General features: G+C 45.9%; 1 protein-coding gene and 1 pseudogene across 1 annotated transcript; both read left to right on the plus strand.

Annotated features, from left to right (window-relative positions):
- Positions 1-1,330: 1,330 nt before the first annotated feature.
- On the plus strand, positions 1,331-5,582 carry LOC124672021 (annotated as a pseudogene).
- A 1,670-nt stretch (positions 5,583-7,252) lies between these two features.
- Positions 7,253-10,662, plus strand: LOC124676041 (NADH dehydrogenase [ubiquinone] 1 alpha subcomplex subunit 2-like). The gene is made up of 3 exons (XM_047212122.1): positions 7,253-7,662; positions 7,779-7,885; positions 10,384-10,662. Exons 1-3 carry the CDS (start codon positions 7,577-7,579, stop codon positions 10,485-10,487), a joined length of 297 nt encoding a protein of 98 aa, XP_047068078.1. The 5' UTR covers positions 7,253-7,576; the 3' UTR covers positions 10,488-10,662.
- Positions 10,663-11,278: the final 616 nt, after the last annotated feature.

Genomic DNA, 11,278 nt, shown 5'->3' on the forward strand with positions numbered 1-11,278 from the left:
TCAACCAGCGGACTCTCGACCTCTGTCTCGCCATGGTGCGCTCAAGCGAGGCAAGCCCAAGCACAGATTGCTTAAGGGTTCTCCTCAGCCAAACCTCCATGGGTGTCAGCCTCCGTCTCTCCTGGGCCACATCTAGGAGCAAAATCAAAGTGTTAGCGATCGCAATGTTTAGCTTGATGTTCCCAACTCTTTTTTGCCCCCAGGACTGTAGGCGTTCCGTCGCGTTCCTAAAGAGCGCATCTAGTCTCCGAAAGGGATCTACTATGCCGGGGTCACACACCCAAGCCTCCTTTACCGCCTCATCAAATCCCTCCAACTTGAGCCAGAAGCTCTCAAACTTGAACCTTCTCTTAGGCCGAAAGGCCGCATTAAGGGCCAAGTGGAGTGGTGCATGATCCGAAACCGACGATGATAACCCTTGCAGCACAGAGTCAAAATGCTGCAAGTCCCAATTCACCGAGACCAGCACCCTATCAATACGTGTAAGGGTAGCTCTCTCCCTTTCATTACTCCAGGTGTAAGTCCTCCCATGCATATATAGATCCTTTAGCTCATGCGCATGTACAAACGCCCAGAAGCGCTGCATCATGTTCCTATTCTCATCAGTGTTGCTTTGACGATCTCAGCTATTGAATGTCCCTCTCCTTGGCGTGCGTGTGCACAAATTTACGAATTTCACTCTGGTTCTTCTTTTTTTTAGATAAAAGGCTTATCAGCCTAACTTTAAATTAATAAAGCCATAGGAGTTCAACAGAGTTATTACAACCGCGGCAGCATACAGCTTAGCCAACGCACACAAATAAACGCCTAAGATTACACAACAACACAACGAAGACAGGCACCCCAAGCCTCGCAACGAGTCGACCGTCAACACCCTCCAATGCATCCGCTCCGGAGACACGACCCCCTCGTGTCGCAGGAGATGTCCTCAGAATCCGGTGCTTGGCCGCATTGCGGAGTACAACTCCCTCGGCTCATTGATCATCCAACACAGCGTCTTGGGGTTTATACTCCATAGCTGCAAGAATAGCATAGTTTTAAATATAAGATCAGAAGGTTGGTTAGGAACTTTCTTTTCAATAGTAAGTTTGTTGCGAATGAGCCACAAAGCGCAAGACTCTGCCAGAAAAAGTAACCAAAGCAATCTACACGGCATCCCTGCTAGACTCGATAAGATATGATGAAACTGTGCAAAATTGGATGACCTCCAAGCGCACCCAAGCAACTGGCGGAGCACACTCCACGCAAAATTTTCAAGAGAGCAGGAGAAGAAAATATGGGCGGCATCTTCCGGTTCACCACACAACGCACAAGTGCCGTCCGAAGGGCCATGTCTAGTGGCAATATGCAGGTTGGAGGGCAGTTTGTCTAAGGCGAGTTGCCAGGCAAAAATCTTTATCTTGAGGGGAACCGCCGCTTTCCATAAGTCCGTAGCATGAGCCACCGTCGCCCCTTGCTAGAGCTTTTCATACATGGAGCTAACGGAGTACATCTCGGATGATTCTAGGGACCAACTAACCTTATCCTTGTCATGGGACAGCTGGACCGAACCAACCTCCTGACATAGCTGAAGCCACTGGGCCGTGCCAACTTGGTCCAGAGAGCGACACAACCTGAGATTTATTTCTGTCCCCGAAAGCACCTGAGCAACTATCACATCCGTATCATCACAGATCGCAAAGATAAGCGGGAACCGATCCTTGAGAGGGGAATCCCCACTCCAAACATCCAACCAAAACCTGGCACGGCGGCCATCTCCAACCACAAATCTAGCGCCCATGGCAAAGTACCGCTTGAGTTTATGCAAGCCTTTCTAGAACTGGAAACCCCCTTGTCCCGAGCCCGTAAGAATGCTCTCCGCCCTAGGGTATTTGGCTCGGAGTAAACGTGCCCAGATAGTCTCCTCATCTTGGTACAATCTCCAAATCCACTTGACTAGAAGCGCAATATATATTCAGTGTTGTGAGTTGTGACTGCCCTTCACTATCGTGAGTAGGTTGCTTCATCAGGTTGTGCTGGTTGCCTCTCGTGGTTATGTTGTCTTAGATCTTAGATGTATAGCAGGAAACGATTTTTTACCATCCGAGTTTATTCAAACGAATTTTAAAATTCAAAACTTAAACTACAAATTAAATACAAAAGCTACGCTACATATATTGCGTCATGTGTATGAACTGGCGCAGAGGGTAGCGATGCTCTATTTGCCGAAGTCGTCGAGGGTTCGAAACCTAGTTGTTGAATCATAATCTTATTTTTTTGTACCCCTGAAGAGAGTAAAACTCGGGATAAAAATGTGAGGGTAAACTCGTCAAGGGTTCGAACCCGGCCCAGTTGTTGCATCATAATTTTAATTTTTGTACCCGCGAAGAGAGTAAAACTAGGGATAAAATGTGAGGGTAAACTCGCAAGGGTTCGAACCCCAGTTGTTGCATCATAATCTTTTTGTACCCACGAAGAGAGTAAAACTCGGGATAAGAATGTGAGGGTGTGAGTAACCCATCCCGTAACATTCCCGGATCCGAAAGAGCCTTACCATCGCACTATGCTTCATCACCATGACAGATGTAACACATTAAGCCTATTTAACAAAATTATGTAACTTGAAATTCAAAATTTTCAGATTTTTTTGTTTGGTAGCCCTCTTTCTGGGCAGGGAACGGAATTTCTGGTTTCCCCCGGCCGATAATTAAATACCTTGATAGCAGGTGGGCTTGCGTCCCTGTAGAGCTTTCCAAAATCCACCTGGTAAGAACTTAAGTGAAAACAGCTCAGTTGGTCGTGCCGGTGAACATCAACAACCCCTAAAAAAACCTCACTACTTACCAGGGTGCTTGAGTTGTGCTGGCGAAATTCATTCTAACAAGTGTGTGCTATCTCCCTCATTCTTGATTTGTCCAATTTTTGTCCGTAGCTGCTAGTGTTGCTTGGTTCATCTCCATTGTTTATAATACAATACTTGCTGAAATTTCTAACGTTAATTTAGCACACGTAATGCTAGAAATTGACGTGTCATTGTCTCAAATCAGGGTATGATCCATTACAACGGAAGACCAACTGCTCTAGATTGTGTGGGAATATTAGTGTTCCTTTTCCATTCGGCCTAGAAGAGGGATGTTTTGCAAGGACGTTGTTTCAGCTCAATTGTACAAATTCGACAGCATCAGCCCTCCAGTTCATTTCCTACTATGCAGAAGACGGGTATACCCTTGTAAGAAAAATAAATATTAACAATGGGGTAGTGAATGTTAAATACAACTCATACACTGAAGAAATACTTTCGATGTATGTGGATGGAGAACCTGAACTCTATGTTGCCTCCGGGGAATCAGCATCTCAGCAGTGGGCTGTAGCCAACTTAACTTGCCAGGAAGCACAACAAAATACATCGGGATATGCATGTGTTAGCATGAATAGTGAGTGCTTGAGTGTCAACTCCGCACGAAGATATGTCGGTTACCGCTGCAAATGTAAGTCCGGCTTTGATGGGAATCCATATGTCGTGGATGAGTGTAAAGGTACACCTCCTCCTCCTCTCTTATGCACCTCCTAATATGAAATAATATGAAAATCCTCTCTTTGTTATGAAAATTCCATAATGAATGGGTGCCCGCAAATCTTTTAAGAAATTATACTTGTCTTGTGTGTCTCAAACACAATAAAAACCATAGATATGCAAGAAAGTGCTCAATTTTTTCTACATGTACGTCTGCTTGAGTTTGTTTAAAATGTTAATTGCACCAAAGGTAAAATTAACATATGTTTGATTTTTTTGTAGTATGGCCGCCATATGGATATTTAACTACATTGCTTATGTGTTTCCTCTCGCGTTACTTATTGTTTCAGATGTTAACGAGTGCAACATACAAGGCATATGTAATGGAACTTGCCATAACAATATAGGAAGTTATTATTGCACCGAATGTCCTAGAAAAACAGTGTATGACATTGCAACAAAGATGTGCACATCAACCAAAGAACAAAATTTGGTCCTAGGTGAGTTATACAATACAATCAATTATATGTAATGAGCTAAATAAAATTCCGGCCAATAATAGCTTGCGTAATCGTTACAGGTATTGCCATTGGGATTAGCCTCGGTTTCGAATTCTACTTTTCATGTTGGTTGTAATATTTTTCATTCGTCGGTGGAAAAAAGACATCCAAAATCAATTACGAAGAAAGAATTTTCGGCAGAACCAAGGCCTACTCCTTCAACAATTGATATCATCGGATGAAAATGCGAGTGACAACACCAAGATTTTCTCACTATCAGATTTAGAAAAGGCAACAAATAACTTTGATGCCACACGAATTGTTGGTCTTGGAGGACATGGCATGGTTTATAAAGGCATATTATCTGACCAACGGGTAGTGGCCATAAAGAAGTCTAAAGTCATTGAGCAAGTTGAGATTAGTCAGTTCATCAATGAGGTTGCAGTCCTCTCACAAATAAATCACCGAAACATCGTGAAGCTCTTCGGATGTTGTCTTGAGACCGAAGTCCCACTTCTAGTATATGACTTCATCTCCAATGGTTCATTATTTGGAATCATCCATGCAAGTAGCACTAGCAGCTTTGTGTTATCGTGGGACGATTGTTTGAGAATTGCTGCAGAAGCTGCTGGAGCACTCTATTATCTCCACTCGGCCGCTTCAGTGTCAATATTCCATCGTGATGTGAAGTCCACTAACATACTCTTGGATGGAAATTACACCGCGAAAGTATCGGATTTTGGTGCTTCAAGGTTGGTTCCTATTGACCAAACTCATGTCATTACAAATATACAAGGCACCTTTGGGTACCTGGATCCAGAGTATTACCACACGGGCATGTTAAATGAGAAGAGTGATGTCTATAGCTTTGGTGTAGTACTTGTAGAGTTGTTGCTGAGAAAGAAGCCTATTTTTACAAGTGATTCTGGGCTAAAGCAAAACTTGTCCAACTACTTTCTTTGGGAGATGAGGGAGAAACCACTTGCAGATATAGTGGCTGCTCAAGTTCTGGAGGAAGCAACATCTGAAGAGATTAATGATGTCGCTAGTCTTGCAGAGACTTGCTTGCGACTACAAGGTGTAAAGAGGCCGACTATGAAACAAGTGGAGGTGAAACTGCAGCATATCCGATCCAAAAGATTAAGATCATGTCAGGTTGCAGTGACAAGTGAAGATATGCAACCTTTGTTCAGTGGACAAAGGCAAGTCAACCTTCCGCTGCTGGGTGTTCAAGATGGTATGGACAGAGCTAATTTACCTTCTCAAAGGGACCAAAACTGCTACAGCCTAGAGCAAGAGTTCATGGCATCGACAACTCTACCACGGTAGATCACTGGATTGTCTGGTTTTGTCCGTTTCAAGCGCTAGCTGCATATTTGCCGTCCTTTGATTGATATAGCAATGTATACCGTATATTGTATTGTAGTACACTCACACTCAGTAACGGTTTTCACTATTCAGGTTGATATGGCCGGCCGGCCAATTTTCTTTGCATCAAAATAATGTTGTAATATGCTACTAATCTACCTTTGTATCACACGATTGGGCAATGATTTTGCATCTCAATAACTAATGCTGTAATAAGGTACTGGTTCACCATCCTATACATCTCACAATCGGGTATTGTAATTTTGCATCTCGGTAAATATTGGAGTAATATGCTTACTAATACACTTGTGCATCTCACATTGGTCATTGTAAATTGTAATGGTTCTGAAAAAAATTAACATTGGTCATTGTATAATTTAATGAACATCCGCATGAGCAGCACCACGAGAGGCTGGACGAGGCGCGAGAAAAGTGCCAGAACGCGCAGCTGGCCGACGAGGAGATCACGATCAGGAGTGCTCCGCACCGAGCAGCTACAGATGTTACGACGATTCGAGTCGGACCACCCTCGCCACCATCATCTCCCACGGCCGGCAGCACACTGTCGGAAGGAGCGACGAGGAAGAGGTCTTCTTTCTGAGTGTCAGGGCATCTCCAACGGGAAAACCCAAATGCAAAAAAACTCGTCACTTTGGGTCTTTCTGGACAAAACCTGCTCCCAATGGGCAACCCAACCCAAAAACGGTCATGTGCAGCATCCGGTCTGACCTAAAACTAACCCAAATCTGGGGGACTTTTGGATCGAGCCGGATGAACGCGGACGTCCATTGTATCCGTGTATGTCCGCGTCCTGCCCCATGTGACAGTGAAACAAAATGCAACCACATGGTCCCAGCCTTCTCTCTCCTCTATCTTCCCCGTTTACTTTTTCCCCCATGGAAAACTTCATCGCTGCTCGCCGGATTGGAGCTCACTTAACCGAGCTCCGGCGCCACCCTCGCCTGGAGAACCCCCGCCGCCGCCTCCTTTTTTTTCAATCATGCTGGAAGTCGCCGTAGCAGAAACGAGCGCCGCCGACCTCGATGCCGCCGAGCAAGACGACGACGGGGCAGAGCACATCGACCGCTGCGATCCCCGCCTCGCCTCGCCGTCTCCCTTTGCCGCGCCACGACGCCGCCCCGTGCCTTGCCTAGCCCCGCGCCCCTCGCGCTGCCCCCCGCACCCCTCGCGCTGCCCCGTGCTACCTCGTCGTGTGCCCTGTCCTGCCCCGCCACGCCTCGCTAGGCCGCCGCCGCGCCTCGCCACGCCACCGCCGCGAGGGCACGGGGCCGGCCGCGCCTCGCCACGCGCGCCGCGGGCACGGGGTCGACCGCGCCTCGCCATGCCGCCGCCGTGCGGGCGAGGGCCGGCCGCGCCTCGCCACCGCGGGCACGGGGCCGGCCGCGCCTCGCCACCGTGGGCACGGGGCTGGCCGTGCCGCGCCTCGCCACGCCGCCTCCGGCTCAGGCATGGCCGCGCCTCATCGGCGTCCGTGCTCGCCATGGCCGCGCCTCCGGCTCCCGCTCGCCCGCGCCTAGGTCGAGCCCCGTCCCGCGCCGCCCTCACCTCACCCGCCACGGCCTAGCCCCGCGCCGCCCTCAGCCGCCACGGTCGAGGCTCCACGCCGCGCAGCCAGGCCGTGTCCCGCCCTGCGCCTCGGGCCGCCGCTGCCTCGCCACGACGCGAGGACGGGCCAAATTGTTGGACGCGCTGTGCAGCCACAACACCTCTCACAGGATCCCCCGCCTCCCCCCTCTCGCCACGTGTCCCCGTACATAGATAGAACAGAAAAAAAGAGGAAAGTTCCCCTTCACCTCTGACCTCCCGCATTGGAAAACACCGGTTCCCCATCTCCCGTCGCTCGAATTCCTTTGCTTCCATAAAGCATGGCAGCAAGGGGTGGCCTACCTTCGCAGCAATCGGCCATGGAGGCAGAAAAAACCTTGCAGCACCGCGAGAGAGCGATGGGGGCGCACTGCTCCCTCGGCGTTGATCATGGTTGGAACACCTCCACCTGCTGCCTCCACAACGCTTGAAAGATCGGCAACCCCGAGCGACGGAGCAGGGGAAGGAGAGGCGGCGGTGGTGAGATCGTGGTGCGGGAAGTCGTGAGGGAAACAGGCGGCGGCGGCCGTGTTCTGGCCGACCCTCACGAAGACACAGCTGAGAGAGAGAAGGATCCAATAAGAGCAGAGAAGCACAGGAGCCGGCGGCGATGGCATGGCGGTCGAGCCTGTCCCGGAGCGTGAAGGAGATCCGCTTCCTCTTCTGCCAGTCTTCCCCAGCCAGCGGCCCCGCCCGGTAGCTCCCACCAGCACCCTCCTCCTCCCACCACCCGACTCTTCTCCCCCCCATCTCTCCCTAAAATTGGTTCCTCTCTCATGTCCTTGGTGTTGGATTCTTGATCTGATTCGCAGGGAGTTCGTGAAGAAGAACTACGGGGACATCAAGACCCACAACCCCGCTCTCCCCATCCTCATCCGGGAGTGCTCCGGCGTCCAGCCTCAGCTGTGGGCGCGCTACGGTACGCATCCCTCCCATCCCATCTTTGCCAGGAATCGTAGATCTCGCGCTTGGCATGTTCGACCTAACCATTTCTCTGGTGCTCTTGCCTATTCGACGCGTGAAATGGTTCTATTGGAACTGCCGGCTCCAGTTGTTATCTTGCCAGATCTTAGAAGTGTGGGCTTAGGACCTGTGAGGTTGCAGTACATTATGACGACAAACATTTCCATTGTTCATCTTCAGTTTTTTAGCACGTCAGATGCCATGGATTTACACCGTCAGATATTGTGCAAAATTATGTGGATGTGGCATAGGGTTGACTTTGTTTTTTTTGCTCTGCACTTAAGTTTATAGTCTTGGCCCAAAATATTGCCTTCACGATTTCTATCACGCAGGGTAGTGCTTGCATTTCATTTGGATTGTAGTCGTAAAGCAAAAAAAAGGACATAAACACATAGCACCGCATGAAAAAATTGGAAGTATCTGATTGCTAAAATATGGAAAGCATGATAACTTGGGATGCTTGACCAAGTTTGTGCTTTTCAAACAAGCTGATACCACCAATACTGCACATTTAATTTGGATAACTGAAATAAGATGTTCGATTGCAGTGTTGAGATTATATAAGTTCAAAACATAGAGGATATATCATTATTTAACTAATATGACATGTGTCTCGTAGAATATGAATGGGATGATAACCCCCTTTGTTTAATCATTTATTACGGTGCTTTCGGATAAATGGTCTGCACAGTACAGATGAAAGAAGAGTAGCCGGATGCATAGATTAGGTTAAGTGAGAGAAATTGGTGTGTGATTGAATGCAATGGCTTAATTAAATCATCTAATGTGCCCCTAGACAAGTTCTTATAGGAAACTAATCAGAGAAGAGTTCTGCTCTGATGCTTTTTTTAATATAGCAAGGATGTGAGAGTATAAGTTAGGCATTTTTGAACTGTAACAATAACACCTTAATCCAAGCTTACATAAAGGCGTTTTCATGTCCAAATTTTAAGCACATCCGGTGGAACTGGATCTAATCATCCTCATTGAAAAGGTGCTAAATAATCTCCATTCAGCTAAGAATAGTTAACCAATAAGCATATGCTGAAGATTGGATAACCATGTATTGGGGGAGCTTTGCTTCGTCTAGAAGATGGCTTTCTCATCGAGGCTAGTACAAGTGAGATTAGGCTGTGTGTGGCATTGCGGTTATCATGATAACCCTGTTTCTGCAACCTTCTTTTGCAAATTTGAGTGTTTGTTTGACCTGCTTTTGTATCTAATTTTCTACAGCAGATTATAAAATAAGCACAGCAAAACACACTTCAGCTGCCACAAACTGTGCCTTAATCCTTTCTTGAGAATTCTAAGCCGCATCCCACTTGAAGGAGCTTAAACTTCTTGCTTTGAGTTGAATCTGAAGTCCCCTAACAGGCCCAAACATATCTAAAGCTTAGTTCATTGTAGATGATGGCTTGAACCATTTGACAGAAATTTTCAAACAGGGTCATTGATGTACCATCAACAAGCATTTGTTGTAGCCATTGACTGCTCTATTGATACCATCGTTCTGCTCGTCATGACCCTTCAACGAACACTACTATGCAGTTATTCCAGAGAAATATATATGTATGGCAGTATTATCCTTATAGAATCAGGGTTTTCTTATCTGGAGTTTTTTACATAGACTTAGAAACATATACTCCTATATATCTATGCTGGTCAGTGGTGGTTCCAGACCCAAAACCCTATGGGGTCAATTGCCACTTCTCAGATTTTGTTGAGATTTGCTCAAGTATAATCAAAGATAAGTTTTTTTTTATAATGGGGTCGACTGATCCTGCAGCTTGTACATAGAATCACCAGTGATGCCGATAAAGGTTTGATAAAGAAATATTTTGAAGAATAAAGTTTCAGTTTGGACATTTATTGGTCCATTACAATAGCTAAATTACCCTGGGAACTAGTTAAACTGATGCAAATTTTGACTTTTGGTGTTCCTGTGTGCGATTTCATTCTTGGTTCACTTTAGATTGTTTGACCTACCCGGCATGATATCTAAAGCCAATCTGGATTTGATCAAATAGGATCAGGATTGAATCTTACCCAGTCCAACCTATTTTATGTATCTTTAAGTAGTTATTGCTCTGTTTCTGTTAACATGTAAAATCTCTGTAGTGTAGTTCATAAGCTTCGCTTGTTACCCCTTGTCAATTTATCCCAATGAAGTGGGCAAGCCATACTAAGAGGAAAGTGATAAACAGTTATGCAAACACAGGGCTAGGCCGTTATGACTTGCAAAGAACTGCATACCGATTACTAAATATATTTTGTTTCTTCTTCATGTAACGCATTCCATGCTTAATTTCTGCTTGGACATTCCATATATGCCTTTTTTTTGTTTCATGAATATGATATTGGATTATTGTATGAAGTGAATGCATCAGGTGTGTCATGTAACTTCGCATATATGTATCACCATTTGTTAATAATATCTCTTGATGTACTGTTCAGATATGGGTGTTGAGAGGTGTGTGCACTTGGATGGCTTAACGGAAGCCCAGATTGACAAGAAGTTAGAGGAGCTGGCCAAGCAGGGAGCGCATAAGGCTAAATAGGCTAGCCAAGTTTTCTTGCGTTGAATCTTCCCAAATAAGAGAAATGGTAACATGAGATGTTGTGTTGACCTGATTTCAGTACCATGATTGTACACAATTCTTGAATTTGTACAACTGATTTCCGAGAATTTAACTGTTTTTCCTCTCATTCCTCAAGGGCTGTATTTCATCTGAAGTTCAGTTCTAAAACACCATACCGCTCTTATCTTGTATGTTACAAGCACGATGGGGTTGTTCTTGATGTTTTGACTTGGATGTAGACCTTGCCCATACGTTTAGCTGAGATTGATTTGTTTTCTGGATACTTCAGCGTACCATTTTCATGAAATATGCTTCTTTGGTATAATGTTGTACAAATCATTTAATATTGCATAAATTCAACATCTCCATAGACGTACATTCAGACAACGACAACATGAATCAAAGATAGATCACCATCCGTCCTTAGTGAGCAATGACTTCATTGCTATCAACCTCTTGCTATAATTAACCAGTTCAAAACTGGAATGGTGAGGACACTGGGGTTGTAAACAGGACAGTCAGTTAGCACTAGCCATGTTAGATGAGCCATAGTCTCCAGGCTATAGTATCGTGAGCTGTTTGTAGAGATAGGACCAGTTGTATCATCAGAGTGAGACTGAACACTTCCATTAGCTCTTGTACCAAGATATTTTTTATTCGAGAACCCGTAGAAGAGCTGCGCGTAAGTTTAAAAGAGAAAAATAGTTCAATTTATGAGGAAAATCGGACCCAAAAACCATACACATGATGCCTATTGCCTTACAACGCAC

Source organism: Lolium rigidum, chromosome 7 (assembly GCF_022539505.1).
Source record: "Lolium rigidum isolate FL_2022 chromosome 7, APGP_CSIRO_Lrig_0.1, whole genome shotgun sequence".
Classification (NCBI taxonomy): Eukaryota; Viridiplantae; Streptophyta; class Magnoliopsida; order Poales; family Poaceae; genus Lolium; species Lolium rigidum.